Source organism: Solanum verrucosum, unplaced genomic scaffold (assembly GCF_900185275.1).
Source record: "Solanum verrucosum unplaced genomic scaffold, falcon-dt-bn FXZP01000049.1, whole genome shotgun sequence".
In the NCBI taxonomy this organism is placed as follows: domain Eukaryota; kingdom Viridiplantae; phylum Streptophyta; class Magnoliopsida; order Solanales; family Solanaceae; genus Solanum; species Solanum verrucosum.
Genome location: NW_026020221.1, coordinates 5,800,740 through 5,824,695, shown reverse-complemented (window position 1 = coordinate 5,824,695; position 23,956 = coordinate 5,800,740). Strand labels below are relative to the sequence as shown.

Below are 23,956 nucleotides of genomic sequence, written 5' to 3'. Positions count from 1 at the left end.
GAACTTTGTAGGATGATGAAGAATTGATAACAATAAACTCATTAGATCTACCAGATGGTCTTGAACTGATCGGCGGGCTATCAACGATTACCACAGATTTGTTAAGTCTAGGACTTTTACGTGGAGTCTTTTCCATCGAACAATGGCAATTTTTTAGATTAGTTGTTTTGTGAAACGTTTCTGTGAGAGAAGATTAAAGGTTACGAAATTTGAAAAAGAAAGAGAAGATTAAAGGTTGTATACTTTAAAATCCGTCCAGTTGAGAAAGTTGAAGAAGAATATGGAAGGAAACCCTTTTGACTTCCCAAAATATTTTCAAGATTTTATTGAAACTATCACTCAACATTGAAAAGTACACCCTTTCTTGGTAAAAAATATTGCTTTATCAGAACAAAAATAAAAAACTAATTAGGATCCCAAACACTATGCCTAAAAAAGGGGGGGAAAAAGGTAATGAACGTGTGAATTTGGAACTGATTAGGAGAGAGAATATTTGATAAATATTAATATCCTAATTATACTCCCTATAACATAGCATGAATTACTAAAAGTATGAGAGAGAAAATTTGTAAAATTAAATTAAATTAAATACAAAAATTAAATGTTTTGTTATGTATGTAATTTAAAAACTTAGTTTGTAATTAAATATAAGTATATTGATATTTTGTTAATAAAAGACTTAAATAGTATATTTCTGTAATTTTTCCTTATTTGTCATAAATTTAATTTGTATACTCAAATTAGGACATATTTTGAACGAGCTTCATATTAGACATTTTTTACTCAACTATGTATTTTCAAAAATTCATTGTGAAGATAAGTTAATCTTATAAAATTATGGTACCTTCTTTAATTATAAACATCAAATCAAACACATAAAAACCTTTTTTTAAACAAAATTTAAGCTAAAAGTATCAGGAGATGCAGTAGTTTAAATATGTAAATGAAAGAAGTTGAACTACGGAAAAAAAAAAATTATTATAGTCAAATGCGTCCTTAATATATTTAAGGGAAAAAGGCTCAAATATTCCATCAAATTTTGATAACATGCTTTGGTCCATCAATTATCATATATAAAATTGATGATAATTATTCAGTGTTGAGAGTAATGATTCCATTTCTTTTAAAATTAATAATAATAATAATAAAATTCTACGTATTAGTAAAGCATATAAAATTGAGTAAATACATTGATGATAATAATTCAGAGTTGAAAACAATATGATAATTGAAGCAAAGAAATCAAGTAGTATTAAACTTGAGTAATAGATCTCTGCACCGATAAAACGTTAATATAATCTTTTAATCTGCTCACCAACCGTGAATTGGACAACCTAATAATCCAAATTTGCAGTTATATTATCGGTTACAGTTAGGTTTTGAACAATCCTGAGTGTAAATTAGTAAAAAGATTCTTGTTATTTATGATTTCTGAAGATGTGTGTAAAATACGAAAGTAGACAACTAATAGAGGACTAAGGGAAAACGTTTAGTAGTTCAAATAAATTTTTCTCGAGATCCTCATTATATGTGTGTGCAGGTACTAAATGTTAACATTGAATTTCAAAACAAACAAAAAAAAGCTTTGGTAATTGAGATATTAATGATGATGATGAAGGCCAAGAATAACTTGACACTTACATTGATAAATTTTGCTGCTATAATAGAAATGGCTGATGAAAGTCTGTTACCTGGAGTTTACAAAGAAGTTGGCAAGGACTTGAACATTGATCCTGCTGGTTCACTTAGTCTTTACAGATCATTAGTTCAATGTCTTTGTTACCCTCTTGCTGCTTGTCATAATCGTGCCAATGTCATTGCTCTCGGTGCTTTCCTTTGGTTCCTTGTTGCCATCTCCTCTACCTTTGCTGAGGTCTCTGCTTCATTCCTCTGTAGATGATGTTTTTTTTCAAATAGTGTTGTATTTGTGTTGTTGACATTACATGAAAATTCCGTTTATCTGTTGCGCCTTTCTGAAACAATGACAAGAAAGAAAGTGTTATCTTGTTGATGTTGTTTATCAGATAGCAATTTCGAGAGCATTGACATGTTTGTAGTCCAATATTTGCTGAGATAGTTCCTGAGAGAGTTCGAACAAGCATTTATGCTCTGGATCGATCTCTCGAGACCATCTTAGCATCATTTGCTCCTCTTCTAGTTGGTACTTCAGCTCAAAAGGTTTTTGGTTATAAGCCAATCCCTGAGGGATCTTCAAGTTCAGGGGAAATCGAAACAGATAGACAAAATGCTGCCTCACTTGCCAAAGCAATGTACACTGCAATAGGCATTCCAATGGTCATCTGTTGCTCTATCTACTCCTTCCTGTATTTCACATATCCACGAGATAGGGATCGTGTCCTGTCGCAACAGATTGATGAAACACACAATCATCCATACGAAGAACAACAACCCTTACTCGAGCAGAGACTTCTTTCAGTAAATTAGTTGTGAAATTCAGTAGTTAAAGTTTTGTGAAAGAAGCAAAACTTGGAATGAATATTCTCTAAATACTTACTCGCACCAGATGTTTACATCAAATCATATAAATTGGTATAGTTAAGTGATTTAATAAGGTGAAAATCTATATTAATTAAGCATGATTAAAGTATGTTGTTATTATGTTAGCTACATTCACAAAGCTCAAAAATGGTGAATAAAAGGCAAATTAAAATGACTTTTTATGTTATTTTTTGCATTGATCATATATATATTTTTAGTGGCCAATCATAATTTATGTCGATTTCCATAGTTTTTTTATTTTATACAATAACATTAACTACTGAATTAGCAATGAATAATTGATCATTTGTTCTATTCAAAAATGTGAATTATTTTATAGTTGTATTTGCTTACTATTTTCAAATGGAATATGTAAGGAGTATGTCAAATTCTCTTAATTTTATCTTAATCTAGTTGTTTGTACCAACTATATAAGAGTAGAACTATATCAATGATTGAGGCTCTTGATAATAAACTAGCTTTTAGTGTAACAACTAAATTTGAAATGGTTCTTACATCTTGCGTCAGATGTTTATGTCAAATAACATAAATTTATTAAAATTAAGTGGTTTAATGAGGTACAAAACTATATTACTTAATTGATCATGATTAAGTGTTGAAAATTTAAATTGAAATCTTCTTGTTTATCACAATTGCAAATATTCTATTTAGATTTTAAACTACTTTAGACAAATCAAAATACACAAAAAAGTACTGGCAAATGACATTTTTTTTTAAAAAGTCAACGAATAGAATAAATGCCCAACAATAAAATAATTAAGCTCGCTTTAATAATGGCAACTGCATCATAATTTTATGTTGAACCAAAACAACTACATCTACATCTACATTAATAATAAATCAAGTAGCCATGTAGAGCATGTGAGCACATGTAAGTAATTATTTATTACATAATAAACGCTAAATTTGCAACTAGAGACATTTTAATTATTCATTCGTGGGTGACTATCTGAGATATTATCTCATAGATACCCAAACAAATGACAAAAAGAAGTCTAGGAAGAAATTTATCGATGCTCGAATATTGATTATCTGAATTTTCACTTTGTTTATTAGTGTAATATTTTTTGTTTAGCTCTAAAGCAGAGAAACAGAGCTTAACTTTATGAATACTCCAAATTCAAATAAAAAGATATTATCACTATTATCATTAATGAAAGTAGGTGATTCAATAAATATGATATACATAAACAAATTACCAAAAAAAATAAAATTTAAAGATATAATGCTATATTTTCCTCATCACAATATCACTTTATTCTTTGCCTTTTCTTACTTAGTTTTTTAGCTACATTTAGAAGTTGAGTATCCAAATTGCATTTAACTTTTTTGAATTCTCCAAATTGCTCCCATGAAGAAGTTAAGATCAGATAAGTTAACTCTTGTATTAGTGAATATTGCTGGTATAATGGAGAAAGCTGATGAAGCTTTGTTACCTAATGTTTATACAGAAATTGGCAAAGATTTGCATACTGATCCAACTGGTCTTGGTTCTCTTACTCTTTTTAGATCATTAGTTCAATGTCTTTGTTATCCATTAGCTGCCTATCTTTCTGCTCGTCATAACAGAGCTCATGTCATTGCTCTTGGTGCTTTTCTTTGGTCTGCTGCAACTTTCCTTGTTGCCATCTCTTCCACCTTCACTCAGGTTATTTAATTTATGTCGCGTATATCATGTTGTTGTTACTGCTTATGTTTTCATATATATATGTTGTGTTTATGTTTGTCTTGAGTCGAGGGTCTATTAGTACAAAATAAGGGTTAATTTTGTCCACTTATGGTTGTAGTGGCCGAGCTAGTAAGGGTCTTTGACAGAAAATTATACTGTTTATTTATGGTAAAAAATATTTTTATGTATAGACAGCAGATTTTGACTTTTTCATGTGTTTACTTTTATCATACTACTTGAATTTAAGCAATCTGACAGATGTTGTTTAACAGATAGCAATTTCGAGAGGATTGAATGGAATAGGACTTGCAATAGTCACACCAGCAATCCAATCTTTAGTTGCTGATTCAACTCATGAAAGTAATCGCGGTACTGCTTTTGGATGGTTAGAACTAACATCAAGTTTGGGATCGATCGTTGGTGGGACTATGTCTGTGCTGATTGCTGAAACATCATTCATGGGAATCCCTGGATGGAGAATCTCCTTTCACCTGGTTGGTATTATAAGTGTTCTTGTTGGTTTTCTAGTCTATTTCTTTGCCAACGATCCACAATATCTTGGAAGTAAGGCTGACAAAGGAAAAGATCAGCTTCAAGTAAAACCATTTAAAGAAGAAGTTAGTGAACTGCTAAAAGAAGCAAAAACAGTTATCAAAGTTCCTTCATTTCAAATACTTATCGCCCAAGGGGTTTCCGGGACGTTCCCCTGGTCAGCATTGTCATTTGCCACAATGTGGTTGGAGCTTATCGGATTCTCTCACAAGACAACAGCACTTCTCTGGACTTTGTTTCAAGTTTCTCAGTCGCTTGGCGCGTTGTTTGGAGGATTCATGGGGGATGTATTGGCTAAGCGCTTGCCTAATTCTGGTAGGGTTATACTCTCTCAGATTAGCACTGGATCAGCAATTCCTTTAGCTGCAATTCTGCTGCTGCTATTGCCTAATGATCCTAAAACAGCTACGCTGCACGGTTTAGTCTTGTTCATCATGGGATCAATCATATCATGGTGTGGTCCAGCAACAAACAAGTACGTCTCTTCTCATCACATATATCATTTGTTAGTACATTTCACAGATTTTTTTTCATGATCGTTTTCCCCGTTCATGATCTCTAGTTCTATTACTAGCTCCCTCCATTTTAATATGTTTGTCTGGTTTTGACTTGATACAGAGTTTAAGAAAGTAAAGAAGACTTTTGAAATCTTGTGGTCTTAAATTATAGATACGTAGAAGGTACTAAAATGTTCTTTAATTTTGTAGTCTTAAGCATGTCACGTGGAAAGTTGAAATAAAAAAGTTGTCAAAAAGAGAAAGATACATTCTTTCTGAAAGAAAAGTAAGACAAACGAATTGAAACGGAAGGAGTACATCATACATGCTGTACATATTGTGAAGTTAAATTGAGGAATTCACTAAAATATTTCACCCTTGACATGTTTGTAGTCCAATATTTGCTGAGATAGTTCCTGAGAGAGCTCGAACAAGCATATATGCTCTGGATCGATCTTTTGAGACCATAATATCATCTTTTGCTCCATTGGTGGTTGGTATTTTAGCTCAACAAGTTTTTGGTTATAAGCCAATCCCGGAGGGATCAACAGGCTCACAAGAAATTGAAACAGATAGACAAAATGCTGCATCACTTGCCAAGGCATTGTACACTGCAATAGGCATTCCAATGGTCATCTGTTGCTTCATCTATTCCTTCCTATATTGCACATATCCACAAGATAGGGATCACGTCCGGTTGCAGCTGATTGAAGAAACAGGGAACTCTCCATCCGAAGAACAACAGCCCTTACTTGAGAACGATGAACACGGAATTCTTTCAGCAATATAATGTAGTTAGTAACAAACTTACTTCTTGATATGTTGTTTGTATTATTGAAATGACATTGCCTTTGAAATCAAAAGAGAAAATAAAGGGAAAGTAACAAAATGAAACATGAATTTCAAATGGAGACGGCGTTTTTTAAAGCACAAGGCTTGATTTCCTCAATCAACGCGATGAGATGTGAATGAGAGGAACCCCCTTCCTCGGTGGCATTCAGCAGTATCTCTGCCATCAATTTAACATTTGCTCGGATTTTCCATAGTAGTGGTAGATACAAGATTTCCAATTCGCTCAGGTGAACTTACCTAACGGAAACTCAAGTGTCTGGATGCAGTATCTGCATCCAGACACAAAACAGTCCTCATCAATCGAGGACTGAAAGGTCAGGGGATTACAAGGAGTGGTAGTGATAGTGACTCTGAGGCTGTGGAAGGCGAAGATTCGAGCTATTTGTACCAATGCAAGTTATATGGCTTCATCATGCTTTATGGAAGGAACACAACATGTGGTGCCATTGTTGTTCAAAGCACTAAAACAGAAGGAGGAGGCTAAACAGAGTATATTTTTTATTGAAACTCACAATTTAATAGTGTATTAGTGGAAATATGTGGTAACACGTCAAACTTAACATAGCAGATGAGTAATTAAGTCGTAGAATAGTTAATAATTATAGTAATTTTGTGAATATTCACAAATAAAGAAATCAAAAGCGTAAATTTTTGTTGAGGTCAAAACCAATTATTTTGAATGTGAAACATCAAACTTGTGTTTGGACAAGTCGTAATTTCAAATTAATGTTTGAACATGTAATGTACGATTGTGATTTCAAACTCCAACTTCTCTGGAAAATATGAGTTGGAATTTCAATTTTTATTTAAAAAGTAAAATTTAACCGAGAAATTTATATTTTGTTAAAAGAAAAAAACTCAAAAAGTAACCATGCTTGTTGAAAAGATTGGAGTATATAATTTGGAAAAAAAATGGAGAAAACACAAAAAGAATGGATCCGATTATAGAATCGGGGAATTGAACCCGACGTGAATCGAACACGCAACCTTCTGATCTGGAGTCAGACGCGCTACCATTGCGCCACGGATCCTGTTGGTTCTATTCAAGCAAGTAAACCACTATAATTAGAGGTTAAACAATTAAATTCATTTATAATGTCAAACCACGAGATTTTGAATAAAAAACAGAAATACTTTTTATTTTTAGAAGTTAAAAGATGAATGTTATTAATTTTTTTGTATTACTCAAAACTGTGTAATTTTATCCTTGTTAGGTCTTTTAAGATATTAGGCATTTGACGAAGGCTTAAATAAAAAAGTGATCAACATGAGTTGTGGTGTAGTGATGAAACAAATTCACCCTTAATTAGAGGCTCGAGTTCAAGTCCTGATATGGAAAAAATCATGTTGGAAGTGCCGTCTCCAAATGGACTTTGCAGTACGCGACTCAAATTTAATCGGAGTTCCAATACAAACTTTGGACACTGGCTGGAAAAAAAAAAGTCCTTTAGAATAAAAGAAGAAGAGGAAGAAACCAAAATATTAGCTTTCAAAATATTGTTAATAAATTACTGATTTAATTTTTTTTTTAAAAATCAAATTGATTAGTTAAATACAAATTGATACTATTTAAAAGGTACTTCTTCAAATAACACTTCTGACAAACTATATTTTTCAAAATTACTATTCAAATTTATTTAAGTAATCATAAAACTACAATAATAAACACACATAATAATTTAAATTAAGACTATAAAACTAAATCAACTTAATAATTAAGATCTAAATAATTAAAATTTAAACTTACATTACTTACAAATAAATAAGATCTTAAATCATAGTTATTTATTAAAATAGAAGAGTCAATTTTAGATTTTTCTTCTCGAAAAATTTGAGTACATGTGTAATAAGAAATTTCTTTCTATTTTAATTTATTATCATTTTTAGAAAAATAAATTTCCACTTTACATGGATTCACAATCCACGTGTCAAAATTCTACATCCATGCAAAGGGCCCCACAAAAAAAAAAATTGAGCAACAACAAATTTAAAAACGTTACCAACAAATAAGCATTGAAAAAATATAAAACATTCAGAAAAAATAAAATCTGAAATAATACATTCAAAATTCCAAACGAACCGACTCACCGAGTTGCTCTGTTAAAACTCGGTGGCCGTAAAAAAAAAAATAACAATGGAGAAATTAACACCTGCACGGAATTCGAGAACATGCACGGCGGATCTGCTGAATTGGTCGTCCGAGGTTCCGCCGCCGTCGTACGCTTCTCGTTCTCGTCAGGTATTTTTTTAGCTATTTGCCGTTGTTTCGCCGGCGAGCGAGGTGTTGAGGGTTAATTTTGTCATTTTTGTTCTTTTTGTGGTTGCAGCCTTCTAATGGAATCGGTAAGGTGCTGTTTCCAGGAGATGTTACTGATGAGGAAGCTGAAAGCTTGTATAAAAGGTGAGCGAAAAGAAGAAGCTTTTTGAATTGTTTTATTTTGTTTAAAATTCGAAAGGGTAAAAATGTTGTTAAATTATAAGAAATTGAACAAAAATAATCTCCTGTAATAGTTTGATTAAAAATTGTTTGCTATATTAATAGTTCGGATAAAAAAATGTCCTCATTAATTCTTACCAAACAGAGTTATTTGGTACCCGTTGCTGGTGGGTGGAAGGTGACAATATCCCGTGAAATTAGTTGAGGTGCATGAAAGCTGGCCCAGAAATGCCCCTATGATCATTTTTTGAGCCAAACTATTATCGACATGAGCATTTTTAGACCAAACTATTATCGTTTGTTCAATTTCAAATAGTTTAGGACATTTTTTATGCTTTTCTGTTTAATATTTGGTATTTGAACGAAATGAGCCTGAGAATGAATGAATAGAAAGAGGTATTATAGAGCAATTTGGAATTGAAGAGCGTAATAGATTTATTTATTGATTGATATTTCATCATTATTTGATTCTTTTAAAAATATTTTTTCTTCTTGTTTTGCATGTTAACTTAATATGTTCTATTGTGCAATGCTTCATTGTTCATTTCAAACTCCAGAGGTATTATATAGCCTGAAATCTCATATTTTCTCCTGTTTTAATGATAATTATGTTTCATATAGAAGTATTGCGTGCATTTAGTTATTTTTATTTTTTTTCAATTTTATTCCAGTATTCAGTAAAGATGATTTTAAATTATTTTTTTTGGTTATTTGCTGTTTCTTTTCCTAGTAAAGTAGATCGCCATTTTGGTTTAAATGTACGATAGAGAGGAGGTGTTATTCTCCGTTGCTTTTCCTTTTCATTGATCAGGATGTGCATTCCTCTCTATGATCTTTAATTTGGTTCGAATGCTTTTGTGTTTTTGATCTGTCCCACCATTTGTTGTATTTGTTATCAGTTTGACCTTTTTTTTTATCATTATTGAAAATGTAGATTTGATGCTGCTCACCATTGATAGGTTTTTGTAACATTCGATTCCTTAACTGATCAGCCATTTTGTATATTACGATACCTTCTCATTAGGAGCATTGTTGATCATGCTGGGAAATGGAAGTAATTCCGTATAGTAGTAATTGATGTAATTAGGATGCTATTTTGTGGATGTCTGGTGTTAGAAATAACAGCCATAAGGATCGTATCAAGTTAATTAGCTCTTTATTGTATGGATTTGTCTTTGGACTTGGAGGAAATATTTGTAGATATAATGATGAAGGTGGAGGATTGCGGTAGGTTGATGACTAGCTTAAAGATAGTAATAATATCATTATAATGATAACCTTCATCCAAGCTAAATGAAAGCCTAGTCTAAGCACTTCCACAGTTGACTGGTAATTGTTTTCTCACGCGACTTGCGACTAGTGGAACCAAAAATACTAGAGAATCATCAGGATTATGTTCCCGTGTTGTTGCAACTCATGTTCGTAGACAAAGAAGTTCCTATTGTTTGGAAAGAAAATGAAAAATTAAGTAACTGACTTTGGCTTTGAATTTATGTACTCTTATTTCTAGCACTTATCCCTGTTGAAACTTGCTATCTTCAGGAGACCTTCTTCAGGGTATAAACTGAAGGAGATGAATGGCAGCAATATATTTTCTGCTGGTGGTAAGGATGCTGCATCAGAATCTGGACCTGTTAATGGTAATGCTAACATCAGGACATCTGTGCGGATTGTTCAGGTACCAGTTTCCTCTTATTTAAGAAAACTTATCACCGCATCAGATCAGACTTGTAGTACGAGTAGGCTACATAATTAGGAAATCAGTGAATAGCACTTTGATCGAATTTTACGATGCCATTGTAGCAAGGTGCAAATGGGAAAAGCCAGATTTCTTTTGGTACTGAAGAAAAGATCTCCCAGAAGACGCCTATCACTCTAACAGAAGTAGAAAAGCAGGACGAGCTGAGTGGAGACCAAGAAAGCAAGATAGATAGGCTTTCATTAAGTACTGTAGAAAATATCTCCGAGGAAATGCCTGTCACTCTGACAGAAGTGGAAAAGCAACATGAACTGAGTGGAAACCAAGAAAGCAAGATACATAGCAAGGTGAAGAAGCAGTTGTCGGAAGCAAAGAGCAAGGAACTTAGTGGAAGTAACATCTTTGGACCTCCCATAGAAGTTCCTCCAAGATCATCAACTGTTGCACGGTCATTGCATCCCGAAGAAAGCAAAGACATGGGTGAACCTGCTCCACGAGTTGTGCGCACATCTGTCAAGGTTTCTAATGTAAGTTGCCTACTGATCCTTGTTTCTGTTTCAAATTTCTCACTCCAGCCTTGACTGCACCACTTTCCCATCCCAACTCATCTTCTCAATCTCTTCCCACTATCTGCTTTCTCAAATAGAGTTGAGTATTCAATGTGATAATCTCGTGAAAATGATATTAGATGTAAGGAAACTCTTTTTTGGTTTTACCGTAATAAAATGCTTCAGGTAGATAAAGTTGACAAAAGAAAAAGGCGTAATACATATATAGACACGGTAACTGACAGCTAAATACATTAACTTTGAGGATGCAGCACATCTCTGTTGTGTCACTTGAACACTCCAATTTACAAAAATGATCATCTAGACACACCTCCGAAATATATGGGCTGCATCAGCATCGGCTGTCCACGAGACATAGTGGGGACAAGTTGAGGTGTCTACTAGATGTTCATTCTCAAAGTTGAAGTATTTAGTTGTCAGTTGAGGCCAAGTTAAGGTGTCTATGTATTATGTCAAAGATATAGGTAGTGATCCAGTAAGATGATTTTTAAGCTGGAGGCAATCTGTCAAATAACTTGGTGTTCCGGAGGAAAAAGAGTTGCAATACAGTAAGACACCTTCTAATTAATGTGGAACTCGAAAAATTCTGTCAAAATGATTAATTTATTTATTTTTAGAAAAATACTACTGGTTCTTAAGATTGATTTTGACTCTTAATGTCTCAAATGCTATCTTGTGTTGTGGATTTAATGTTTAGAGTTGGCATTTGACTCTACTTATTTTCCGTGTAACTACTATGGATCGCATTTCTCTTGTGCATTGTGCAGCCTTCTGGTGGTCAAAGTAGTATCTTGTTTGGCGGTGAGCCTGTTGTGGAGCCAGTAAAGAAAATACATAACCAGAAAGTTGCAGAGTTGAACGGCAATGGCATTTTCAAGGGAGACACTGTCACTCCTCCTGGATCTTCAGACAAGTCACTGAGCAGGTCTAAGCTGAGAGAAATGAGTGGTAGCGGTATATTCTCCGATGGTAAAGCTGAATCCAGAGTTTGCTATGGTGGCGTACGTAAACCACCAGGCGGAGAGAGCAGCATCAGATTATTTTAAGTAAACAATCACATCATACTGCGCGATACGTATGTTAAACCTGTAAATGCAAAAACTTCAGCTGCTTCTGTCTAGTGAGGGCCTTCTCATACTCAATGTGGTTTAGGAATGAGGATTGTAAATTTTAAAGTATCTTATAAACAATATTTTTACACCCTCATTTGATTCAAAATACAGGACTATTATCCTACTGGAGTACTACTTTTCTGGATAGTACACATTATAGTTGCTTGACTAGTATTATCAGAGGTGGACCCATGTGGAAGGATGGGTTGCACGTGCACTCATTAACTTCAGATAACTTCAGAAAAAAAAAATGATGTATGTATACAAGAATTGAGGCATTGTTGTTACTCCCTTTAGACAACTTTACTTACTGAAAATAGATAGTTCGAGATATAACTGAGTACATTTTTCCTATTTTGCCCTTGGTAATAATTATTCTTGGAAGTAATAAACATTGACTAATTAGCACAGAAAACCTAAGTGAAGAGTACAAGATATTAACGTTTTAAATATTATAGATACTCCCTCCGTTCACAATTAATTGTCATGGTTTCCTTTTTTAGAGTCAAACAATAAGAACTTTGACCAACATGTTACGATGTATATTTTCATCATATTGATATGCAAAAAATTGCAACTTATAGTACTTTTCGTATAGTTTTTGAATATCTAAATTTTTAAAAAAAAAATCGAATTAACGTAATCTAATTTAACTTTAAAAATTAGTCAAATTGACTTTCAAAAAGCGCAACATGACAAATAAAAGTGGACAGAGTGAGTAATAAATAAGAATATGAAAGCCAAAAAGACATAGTTTCTTAAGGGACGTGTTAAACTAAAAATGTGACAAGTAAAATGGTTTGGAGTATTGTGTTTAGTTCTATGTGAAAACAAGAAGCTAACTCTTATGGGACATATGCCACACATTCTTGAACTAAAACTCAAAAACTGCAGAATTTAAGGAACACTTCTCATATCCTACAAAAACTTGTATCATTCAAAGATTTCCATGGCCAATTAAGGCTAAAAGCATTTTTTCATAGTCTCCTGAAGTGTCATCAGAAATTGCACTCTCCAGAGTCACACTGTTCCTCTTGTAGTACTTCTCTTTGATGAGCTCCATATCGACTTCAGCTCGAGTGGCAACAACTCTAGTAAGAGACTCTTCGTCTGTGCCAAACCCCTTCATTGCTAATCGAAGAACTTTCTCAAAGTACTTCTCGGGTTCCATCAAACACTTTATTGCTGATCTGAGTAAGGTCAAGTATTGATCCTTAGGATTGGCTCTCAAATCCTGCATAAGCCCAATGACTTGATCAAAAAAAGTTCATAATACTGATATCCGATAAAAGGGCAGTCTGGTGCACTAAGCTCCCGCTATACACAGGGTTTGCAGAAGGACCAGACTGCCAGGGTCTATGGTGCGTAACTTTACCCTGCATTTCTGCAAGAGGTTATTTCCATAGCTCAAACCCGTGGCCACGTGGTCACCAGTTAAGCCAAGGTTCCCCTTTTTTATTAAAAAATGGGTAGTTGTAGAGGGGTTCTACCTAAAATGCAGATATGAATCTTGTATAGAACTTCAAACTAGGAATTGCAAAAAGACCATTACAAGTCTTAAAAGAAGGGGCAGCCCGTGCACAAAGCATCTCTTGTTCAAGCAGGGTCCGGAGAAAGACCTGCACCCTAAGGAGATGTGATGTAGGCAGCCTACCTTGAAGCAATGATTCTACGGCTAGAACTAGTGACCCGGAGGTCACACAGAGAAAACTTTACCGTTGCTCCAAGGCTCCCTTCCACAAAAAAAACACTAACAAGACTATAAGTAAGAAAATTTAAATGTTGAGTGGTGTTTTGAATTCTACCTTGTTGATGGCATTGCCAAATTTATCATTGTACTGATTAAATGTTGCATTGAGCTGTGTTTTACTCCGAATCGAAAGAATTCTGATGAACTCCTCATCACTATAAGCCTTATCAGAGATCTTCTCATGTAGTATCTTTGCTTCATCACTTGCCAATTCCATGTTCACCTCTTCTCCCTCATATCTTAATGCAGTAACAAGAGAAACCAAAAGCTGTTTGGGTATTAGTTTACGAAATGGATGAAAAAGACACAACATGTGAAAGTACCTTACGAAAATCCCCTGTTGAGTGATCAGCAACATCTTCTTCAAGCGATTTCTTGTAACGAGCTTGGTAGTTCTGCCTCACCTTAAAGAGATCAACAGAAGACCTGGCACAAGCAATTTCCATGATAATGCAGTTGCTACCAGGCAGATGTTTGATAGCCTCGTTAGCCAAGCATGCATCGCGTTCAGCTGGAGCCATAGTCCACAAATGCACTACACGCTGTAACACCATTTTGATTGCATTACAAACATATCGATGCAGGATTGGAGATGAGTGGATTCAAAAAATGCTAAAAGAAGTCGAACCCCAATATGTACACATAAAAAAGACTTTCACCTATACATAATACTACTCCCTCTGTTCCAATCTATGTGACATGCTTTCTATTTTAGTCCGTTCTAGAAAGAACTAAATTTGGAAACAACTAACTTTACACTTCCAATTTTACCCTTAATGAGAAGCTTTTATAACCACACAAATCTTATAGTATGTTTAACGTTACAAGTTTTAAAAGTCTTCAAATTTTTTTCTAAAACTCTGTTTACATTCAAACTATTCACATAAATTGGACTGGACGAGTATAGTTTTCTGACGAAAGGGATTCAATTGACCACCCTTTGGACGAGTATAATTAGTTTTAGTTTATAAGGAAGAATTGAAACGAACCTGAAAGTCACCTGATATTTCTCCATCCAAGTCTTGGAGAAGATCCTTTTCATAAGTTGCTTCATAAGTTTCTCTGATTAGCTTTCGTTGTGCTGCATTTCGATGACCCAAGATCTTAATAATACACGCTTCATCCGTTCCCCATCCTGCAAATGTTTCATCAACATAGCACACACTCAGACTAGGCAAATGTCGCGCCATGGACTCAATGAGTTCATCTGAACCCAATATTTTTGTCAAAACACGCGCACACATATATGTGTGTGCGCACAAAATTACTACATCTTCAACAAATATGAAATCTTGCAACTCATAATTTCAAAAGTTCATTCGTAATAATTCTAGAACTTTGATCCAAACTTTGTATTTGTGTTTAATAAATCAATCAAATATGTATTAAGTATAAGCATTTGAGGTCGTCGTTCATCTAGAATCCCAAATTCATTAAGTTCAAATCCTAGATCCGTCTCTGTGGTCATACAACTACTAATTGGATAGAAAATCAAATCATAACTAAATTAGTGATTAATTAAACAAACACAAATTATTCATAAACGTGTAAAATGGATGCATGCTTCTTCATGCATAATATAATTTGCATAATTAGAATAACCATTATAAAACAATTCACTACCAAAACAAAAATATATACAGGAATTAGCGACAAACAACTTCTGTTCGTTAAACAACAACAATCTTATTTAACATGATTATAACAAATAAATCATGTTAGCTACAACCTATTTAGGTAGATTAACGACGAATTTCATAACTAATTTGATAGTGAATTAATCAAAAAAAAATTATGAATATAGATCTGAATATATATGATGAAGGTAAAAGAGAGAGACCTACAAAAGCTTTCCTTAGTTGTTGAGAATCCTCAGCTGCAGAAGGAACCAATTCTGGAATTTTTAGACTTTCCATATTTTTCTCTTTATGATCTGTGATTTCAATCTTACTCATTCTTGTAATATGTATTTTTTGAATCCGATATAAGAGGAAAGACTATTTATATGTGTGTTTTCTTAATATATGAATGTATAAAATTTGTTTTTATTTAGAAGTTATTAAATTATAATTTAATATATCAATAAAATATTTTTATAAAGTTGTATGGCGTTTGGGGATGATAATGGATAGCGGTGGTTGATGAGGGTACTGTCGATTGAGGATGATGTTGGCTAGTGGTGTTGTGGGATGTAGCTAGTACGTAGTGATGATGGTTGATAGGTCATAATTATAATGGATGATAAGGATAGTTTATGATGTTGATTGGCAATATTCGATATATAATGATAATTGACGGTAGGTACGATGGTGATTATTGTAAATGGTGACTAACGATTATAGGTAATGGTAGTTGATAATGGCTGGCGAATATAGAGAAGCGGCATAAACAAAAAAAAATATGCGACTCCGCTGGGGATCGAACCCAGAATCTCTGGTTTCGTAGACCAGCGCCTTATCCATTGGGCCACGGAGTCATTGTTGATACAATTGAAGCAATTTATTCTTTTCAACATAACTTTAAAGTGATAAGAAAACATTTTCCAAAACTCATGTTTCATTGTTTGAAAATATTTTCGATATAGATACTATCATTGTCCACGAATCTTAATTGAGTGACCATCTAAGACATTATCTCCAAAATATTTCGTTAGTTTACGAAGCAATGAGTAGGAAGTAGACTTTGTAATATGCATTATAGCATATTCAACCCCCCCTGCCCTATCCTGTATAACAATTTTTTATGTTTTCAACACGCCCCACCCGTGTAAGTTTTCCTTATTCCTTTTTTTTCCCACTTTATCATACACATTCAGAAGTTAACAAATTTGTATAAATCACATTTTGTACATTATGATAATTAAACAAGAAAAGTGTTTAAGAAAACAAAAAGTTGTTCATCTGTTCACATCATTGACCTTGTCGACTTAATCAAATAGCGAAACTTCCTAAGCAATCTTTACCTATATGTTGACATATTAAATATGCATTCTATCACCAGCAATTCTTGCACAACACAAAGAAAAACTTACTACTAAAAATGCAAGATATTAAACTTAAGATCCCAAAATTTTCAGATTTAGAGCAGCCATCATCAGCTCGATTAGTCGATTCTATAGATGATCTGTTGATTGAAATTCTTTTACGCGTACCTATAAGATCCCTTCTCTGTTTCAAAACCGTATCCAAACGTTGGCTTTCAATCATTACTAATCCACAATTTTCTATCCTTTGTCACCTCAATCCAAATCGCGCAATAGGCCTTTTCTTGCCCTCTGCTTATTCTCTTCCAATAAATCCCGAGTTTGATTATGTTCATTTTGATAATAAAAATCCCCCAAAACCACCATTTAAGAATCTCAAATTCATTAAAGACTCTTCTGGTATTAGTGTTCTGCAATCTTGCAATGGACTAATACTCTGTTCCAACTCCCCTTCGCGTCTAGCTAAAACAAATTACTATGTATGCAACCCCACTACGAAACATTACACAACACTTCCAAAATCAGTTCTTGAAACTGAAAATTCTAAAATTCATGGTATAAGCTTAGCTTTTGATCCTCTCAAGTCTCCTCATTACAAAGTAGTATGTGTTCGCGATTCTGTTTCATCTCCTCAGCATTATCAGATTGAAATTTACTCATCTCAAACAGGTTTGTCAATTTTCATATGTGTTCACTAAACTATAAAAAAGTCATAAAATTATTTTTCGTTACTTGTGTTTTTTTTTTTTTTTTTGTTATAGTGGATAAAGTTTAATGACCACATGTGAAATTAACTCGAAACAGGGCCATGGAGACTATCAGGTGATCCATTCATTGTTGATGTTAATTTCTCCAAAGGGGTTTATTGGAATGGATCAATTCATTGGATTAGTACTATTGGAAACTTGACTTCTTTATGTTACAATCTTGATTTTGAGAGCTTAGGGGTAATGCCAATGCCACCTTTGCCAGATGATCAATCAACAACCACAACATATTTTGGTGAATCTTGTGATCATTTGCACCTTATAAAATTTTCTTTTTTCACAGTCCGATTTGATGTATACGAGATGAAAAGGGACTATTCTGAATGGTTTGTTAAGTACAAGGTTGATCTTGAACATCCTGATGAGTTGAATTATTATAATTTTACGGTGTTATCTCTGGTTCGAGGTAGACGAGAAGAGGATGCATTTTTGGTTCTAGCAATTCCCGGTGATTGTAAGGCGATGAGGTACAATATTATAGAGAAGACATTTGAGAAACTATGTGATTATGAAGGTGCAGATGAACAAGTTTATTTTCTTAATGCTTTTGAGTATATTGAGTCTTTGTGTTGTGTTTGAATCATTTGCATACCTATTGTATTAGTAAACACATACATTAACAAGTATGTGTTTACTAATACAATTTGAGAAACTGTGTAAAATCATACATTAACAAGTACATATTTTGTTGCATTTTCATCCTACGTTTCTTCAATTGTATCATCACTACAATAAAGGAGCAATAGAAATTAAGTTTCATGAATTTATATTTTTTATACCTAAAATTAATTGAACTTTGAAATTTTATTTTTATATTAATATGATGATTTATGTGATATGAAATCATGTAACCACTAATTGAGATTTAACTTTCTTTTATTCATTCATGAGTTAATGACTAAAACATATTATGCTTATCTGTATATGCCTGATAATAAAAGGATTAGTGATTCTTTAATGACAATTTGATGATCCATATTTAATTAAAAACTTAAAATATAAGAGCCTTAAAATGAATGAAGAAAATTGTCTACAAATATAACTTGCTAATCTTAATTTAAAGTTAAAGTGGATTAAATCAGCCTAATATTTTAAAATTAAAATTTAGATATTCAATAATTGTATAAAAAGTATTATAAGTTGCAATTCTTATTACATCAATATGATTAAAAATATATTCTAAAATATATTACATCATACTTCCTATGTAAATAAACCATAAGCATAATCATCAAAATCAAAATTTACTATAACTAATGGAGATTCTATAAATTTTGTTGATAGCAAAATTTGGTTTTATAAGAGTAATTAAAGGTTATAAGTTTATAATGGAGTATTATATGTTTTCTGCTTCAAAAATAAATTGGGCCGAAAAATATATGAATTGACTTATGATTGGAACCCTTAAAAAATCCATTGTTAAGAAACATATATTGTGAATTTTTTTTTAGATAATTTAGATATGAACATATAAATCACAGAAAAATTAATAAAAATAAATATGTGAAGAAAAAATTGAACGATTCATATCAAATTGATGAAACATAAATGAATCGAGATATTAAAACTTACCAGTAAAGGGCGTGGAAGGATGCTAAAATCTCTTCCACTATTAATAAGAGGTGTCGAGTCCGAGTCATAGGGATGAAGAACTTTTGTAGGTCCATTTTATCCCCATAGTGTATCTACCCAACATGAAATTGTAATGTTTGAGCAACTGAATTTTGAATTTTGAATTTTGAATACCTAAAAGATGAGAGAATTAAAATTTTAATTTTAATACAAAAATCTTTTAGGTTTGTTTTTCCATGACAAACTATTTCAATATTTACAAATGTTAAAATCATTTATTTTGTAAATAATCTTTTGGCCATTCCATTTTGGATTTCAGGTAAAAAATTGTTTGTATTTATCATTGAAAAATGGAATGTGATAGTTGAAAAATGGATTGTGTCACTTTCATAAATAAAAAGGAAAAATGTGGGTAATTATTTTATCTGATTTGCTGTAAGTTCTTCTTTTTTTATATTTTTAAAAAAAAGTAATATTGTACCTTTAAATAACTTAACATGATATATGAATAGAGAAATAAATCTTTCATTGATTAAGAGAAAAAAAAACAAAATAACGTATTGCATAGATCAAGATTGATGCATTTGATATTGTCGCTTAAATCAATTTGTTTGACAATATTTGCATATTAATTTGTAATTACAACGACAATATACAAATGAAGTTTGGAAAAAGTTGTATGATTTTTTTTATTTTATTATTATTATTATTGTTGTTGTTGTTGTTGTTGTTGTTGTTGTTGTTGTTGTTATTATTATTATTATTATTATTATTAGTGCTATCATTAAGAAAATAAAAAATACACAAAACAAGACTTTTTTAAAAAAGTTAAAATCATGAAGTTCAAAAGTTTTGATTGAAAAAAAGGCAAATTCAAAAGAGACTAAAACAACAAGAAGAAGAAGAAAAAAAAATTAGTTGATGAGTTATGAAATATTAAATTGAGACATATATCAAAAACTTAATTAGAAGCAAATGAAAAAAGAAATTGTAGGTTCTAACAGTATTAGCAAAATCACAAGAAAAAGTAGTTCTAAAAATCTATAATAATTAACCTAAACAATTATACTTTACCAAATTAACAAGATAAAATTTAAGATAGAGAGGAACTACGAGCAAAGAGACTCACTCTGCTTTTGAAATTTAAGAGGTTGTGTTTAAAGACAAAGAAAGAGGGATCAGTCATGGCTTACCACATTTGTGTTAAGACTTGTCGTTTTAATGGTGCAGATTCATCCAGTTGTCCCCTCTCTCTCTCTCTCCTTTTTTTAGGAATCTCATTTCCTTTCAAATAGAAATAACAACAATAGGTGAGGTAGATAGATTTGTCGTTTTAATGGTGGATGCAGACTTTACTTCTACGTCACAGGTGAGGTAGATAGATTGTTTCTGATAAACCCTTGGTTCAAGATAAAAACAGACTAGAAAAAGACGTAATAAATATATAAGAGACAATAGGTAGTAACAAAACAACAGATAGTAGAAGAATAATACTACAACTAAATAATATTACAATCGAACTACACGAAACAATAGATAACACAAAATTAAAGAACAAAAAACTACAGACATAGCACTATGACTACTAGTTGGGTACAGACAATGCACTCCTACCTAATAATATGGGCATACTCCAACCTACAAACCTTTTATCCGAATTTGCTAGTTCCGCACATTCCTATCTAATCTCATGTTCTCGATAAGCTGTAACTATGTCATATCATGTCTAATCACCTCTCTCCAATATATTACTATAAAGGATTTAGCAACGGATAAGTTTTGTAGCTAAACAACAAAATATGTGGCTAATCATATTTAGTGATGAATTTTCGTTAGTTATGAGCAAAATAACGACAAACTAGAGACAAAGTTTGTAGCCAGTTTCAATTTTTTTAGTAGTGATATGTTCTTCGATCAACCTCTACCTCTCTTGAATCCATCCATAGTCAGTAATCTCTCACACCACCACATTGAAGCATTCATGCATCTCTTCATCACGTGCACGAATCCTCTTAACCTCACTTCCCACATCTTGTCTTCAACCGAAGTCACTCCTACCTTGTCTAGGATATCCTCATTCTTAATTCTATCTTTCCTAGTAATCATATCATCCTCATCTCCACCACATTCATCTTCTAAAATATGAGAGTTCTTAATTGGCTAACAATACTCTAGCCCACACAATATAATATCTCTGATCTAACCACCACTTTGTAGAACTTGTCTTTAGGTAAAGTGATGTCTTCTTATCACTCAAGACTCTGAATTTGAGCATCCACTTCATCCATCCTAATGTGATTGACATTCTCATCTATCTCTTCATCTCCCTGGATATTAGATCTAAGATACTTGAAACTACTTCTTTTTTGGATGACTTGTGTATCAAACTTCGATCACTTCCACGTCAGTCTCATGCGTCACTTCATTGAACTTGCACTCCAAGTATTCAGTCTTGGTCCTGCTCAAACCTAAACTCTTTAGACGAGAAGAAGATCAAACTTGTCCTTTATCTTTGAATTAAGAGTCAAAGTAATCCTTGTCTTTTAGCATGGAGCACTAATAGTCCTTCATGTTTCAACAATTGGTGCACTTTTGGTATTCTCTCAAACATATTCCTAATTTTTAACATTTTTGTGCACCAAAACAACATGAAAATTTCACCAAAACACTAGATTCACACTTAAACGACACTGGACCAAACCAGTAGCAGAAAAGTATCAAAAAACTGCACGAAAAAAATACTAAAATTACACCAGAAAAGCCTCAAAACACTACCAAAATTATGCCAAAACAGCAGCACCAAATTCATTGCACTGAAACTGCACCAAAATAGCAGTAGAAAAGCACCAAAACAACACCAAAAGTGCACCAAAACAAACCCCGAAATTGCACCAAATTCGCACTAAAACAACACTAGAATTGCACTAAAAACAGAACCAGATTTCCACAAAACCTACACACAAAAAAAACAGTAAAATATTATTTAAATTTGAAGGCTTGATGATGATGAAAACTGCTTTGCATTCATAAAAACAAGGAATTTTACTTTTACCGAAGACTTCCATTGAAGAGAGATGAACAAAAACATTTTGTGAGAAGAGATTCTTCAAGAACAACATGATGCAACTGAATGAGTCTTACTTATCCAATTATCAATTCCTTTATTTTTATTTTGTTTGTCTAATATGAGAATCAAAGTTATTAAATTAGGGATGGGGAAGATCTGATTAGCAAAGGTGGAAACAATGTAATGATTTATCACATATGAGGGTTTCTCACATGGGCACAAATGTTTCCGTTAAAAAAACAGATGAATGTTTGAGAGAATACCAAAAGTGTACCAATTGTTGAAATATGAAGGACTATTATTGTTTCATGTGAAAAGACAAAGATTACTTTGACTCTTAACTTAAAGATAAAAGGACAATTTTGATCTTTTTCTCTTCTTTAGACTCTAGGATCTGTCTCCAAACCTCCAACTTAGCACTAACTCCTTCGTGAGTCTTGTCAATCAAAACTACTTTATCCGCAAATGACATACACTATCACCAAGGAAAATAAAAACGAGCTTGGGGTTGATTCCTGGTGCAACCTCATCAACACAGGAAAGTACTCTAAGTCTCCTCCCACTATTCCTATTCAGGTCTTAACTTTATCATACATGTTCTTAATTGACCTAGTGTGCGTCACATGTACACCTCTAGCCTCCAAGCATCTCTATAGAACCTCCTGAGACTTTGTCATAAGCCTTTTCTAGGCCGATTAACATATGTAAGTCCTTATTCCCCCTCCCCTATACTGCTCCATCAATCTTCTCACGAGATGAATGACTTCTATAATCGAGCGTCCTAGCATAAATTCGAAGTGATTTTTAAAAATAATCACAATCCTATTTAGTAATAATTTCATATTCACTAAAAACTTATTAGTATCTAATGTTAAGACCTATCAAATGATAACATGACATGTGTATTCACATAATTATTAGCATTATATCATAATTTATTAATACATTTTTTTCCTTAATTTATCTGTTAATCTCGGCAAATTTGTATCGTCTCTTAATCTTGATAAATTTGTATTGTTTGCTATAAACATCAAGTGGTACATTTAAATTCTTGATACAATAGGACACTACACAAAATAAATGAATCAAAATTCTATCATCTCAGGAGTTCAATCTTGACATTTCACTTATCACTTAACTGATAATCTTTTGATGCTTAAATATAACGAATGAAAAATGTTTAACAGATTTTTACAAATGCTAGTGTGGCATGTGAAATATTGGGCTAATTCCAAGCAATAAAATCAAGGATTATTGAATTTGATCCTTAAATTATTACACTTCATCAAATTAGCAATAGAAAATTGAAGGTGAAATTTCGTATTCCATCGATGAAGTTTTATGAATAACTAAATCTTTGCTCATAAACACTATACTAGTGATGTATTCCACACATACACAAGACCTGATAACTCACGAAGGACATCGATTGTTGCCTCATGTCAAATCAACGTCCACCAACACTTAATGTCTTCGTTAACATTCAAATGTTGGAGAACAAACATATCTTAGATAAACTTAATCTAACTCATAATCATGATATTTCACTTAAAACGTGATAGACAATATTTTTAATGTTTTGACATGTTGACATAAAAAAAATGCCTAAGGCAATTTCTTCTAAGTAAGCGTGTGATGTATTGGGTTCTTTTATCTCTCGATACTTTTATAACTTTGTGATGTATTGGATTTTGTTATCTCTCGATAGTTTTAGTTATAAAGAATTTGAGGTATGCCTATATACTTGAAAATTTGTGTTAATTTATATGAACACTTCAAAATCTAAACACCTCAATTTATCTTCACTATATCAATTAAACACTTCAATGTATATAATAATTATACTAGATACTTCCAAAATTTACGTGTTATATATGCGTCGAGTGTCCACAAAATACAATGAAAACGAA

General features: G+C 32.6%; 4 protein-coding genes and 2 non-coding genes across 7 annotated transcripts; 3 read left to right on the top strand and 3 right to left on the bottom strand.

The window, feature by feature from the left end:
- Positions 1-3,862: 3,862 nt before the first annotated feature.
- Positions 3,863-6,028, top strand: LOC125831417 (uncharacterized; the record flags this gene model as incomplete). The annotated part of the gene is made up of 3 exons (XM_049510621.1): positions 3,863-4,168; positions 4,462-5,216; positions 5,632-6,028. Coding segments are annotated over 3 exons (1,458 nt in total), but the record flags the coding sequence as incomplete, so codon positions are not given.
- Positions 6,029-7,049: 1,021 nt separating this feature from the next.
- Positions 7,050-7,121, bottom strand: TRNAW-CCA (transfer RNA tryptophan (anticodon CCA)). Its single transcript has one exon. It is a non-coding gene; the product is annotated as a tRNA-Trp (tRNA).
- Positions 7,122-8,214: 1,093 nt separating this feature from the next.
- LOC125831285 (uncharacterized) lies at positions 8,215-11,873 on the top strand. Its single transcript, XM_049510481.1, has 5 exons — positions 8,215-8,329; positions 8,418-8,491; positions 10,070-10,205; positions 10,331-10,753; positions 11,563-11,873. The coding sequence occupies exons 1-5, from the start codon at positions 8,225-8,227 to the stop codon at positions 11,839-11,841; spliced, it is 1,017 nt and encodes a 338-aa protein (XP_049366438.1). The 5' UTR covers positions 8,215-8,224; the 3' UTR covers positions 11,842-11,873.
- A 908-nt stretch (positions 11,874-12,781) lies between these two features.
- On the bottom strand, positions 12,782-15,596 carry LOC125831286 (annexin Gh1-like). Of its 2 annotated transcripts, XM_049510482.1 has the most exons (5): positions 15,498-15,596; positions 14,647-14,792; positions 13,981-14,199; positions 13,713-13,925; positions 12,782-13,141 (listed from the first exon to the last, which is right to left on the bottom strand). In XM_049510482.1, the coding sequence occupies exons 1-5, from the start codon at positions 15,571-15,573 to the stop codon at positions 12,845-12,847; spliced, it is 951 nt and encodes a 316-aa protein (XP_049366439.1). In that variant the 5' UTR covers positions 15,574-15,596; the 3' UTR covers positions 12,782-12,844. The 2 variants fall into 2 exon arrangements, with proteins under 2 accessions (XP_049366439.1, XP_049366440.1); XM_049510483.1 differs by lacking the exon at positions 15,498-15,596 and having other exon boundaries at positions 14,658-14,787.
- A 367-nt stretch (positions 15,597-15,963) lies between these two features.
- On the top strand, positions 15,964-17,986 carry LOC125831416 (F-box protein At5g07610-like). Its single transcript, XM_049510620.1, has 3 exons — positions 15,964-15,975; positions 16,658-17,309; positions 17,445-17,986. Exons 1-3 carry the CDS (start codon positions 15,964-15,966, stop codon positions 17,984-17,986), a joined length of 1,206 nt encoding a protein of 401 aa, XP_049366577.1.
- TRNAR-ACG (transfer RNA arginine (anticodon ACG)) lies at positions 16,061-16,133 on the bottom strand. The gene has a single exon. It is a non-coding gene; the product is annotated as a tRNA-Arg (tRNA).
- Positions 17,987-23,956: the final 5,970 nt, after the last annotated feature.

What these genes read in the sequence shown, in the direction of transcription:
- LOC125831286 (XM_049510482.1), bottom strand. Translation starts at nt 15,573, where the DNA reads ATGGAAAGTCTAAAAATTCCAGAATTGGTTCCTTCTGCAGCTGAGGAT. An exon ending in ACTAAGGAAAGCTTTTGTAG is followed by an intron (nt 14,793 to 15,497) that starts GTCTCTCTCTTT and finishes AAACATTTGCAG; the next exon opens with GATGGGGAACGGATGAAGCG. An exon ending in CAACAGGGGATTTTCGTAAG is followed by an intron (nt 13,926 to 13,980) that starts GTACTTTCACAT and finishes ATACCCAAACAG; the next exon opens with CTTTTGGTTTCTCTTGTTAC.
- LOC125831285 (XM_049510481.1), top strand. Translation starts at nt 8,225, where the DNA reads ATGGAGAAATTAACACCTGCACGGAATTCGAGAACATGCACGGCGGAT. An exon ending in ACGCTTCTCGTTCTCGTCAG is followed by an intron (nt 8,330 to 8,417) that starts GTATTTTTTTAG and finishes TTGTGGTTGCAG; the next exon opens with CCTTCTAATGGAATCGGTAA. An exon ending in CATCTGTCAAGGTTTCTAAT is followed by an intron (nt 10,754 to 11,562) that starts GTAAGTTGCCTA and finishes TGCATTGTGCAG; the next exon opens with CCTTCTGGTGGTCAAAGTAG.
- LOC125831416 (XM_049510620.1), top strand. An exon ending in AATTTACTCATCTCAAACAG is followed by an intron (nt 17,310 to 17,444) that starts GTTTGTCAATTT and finishes AACTCGAAACAG; the next exon opens with GGCCATGGAGACTATCAGGT.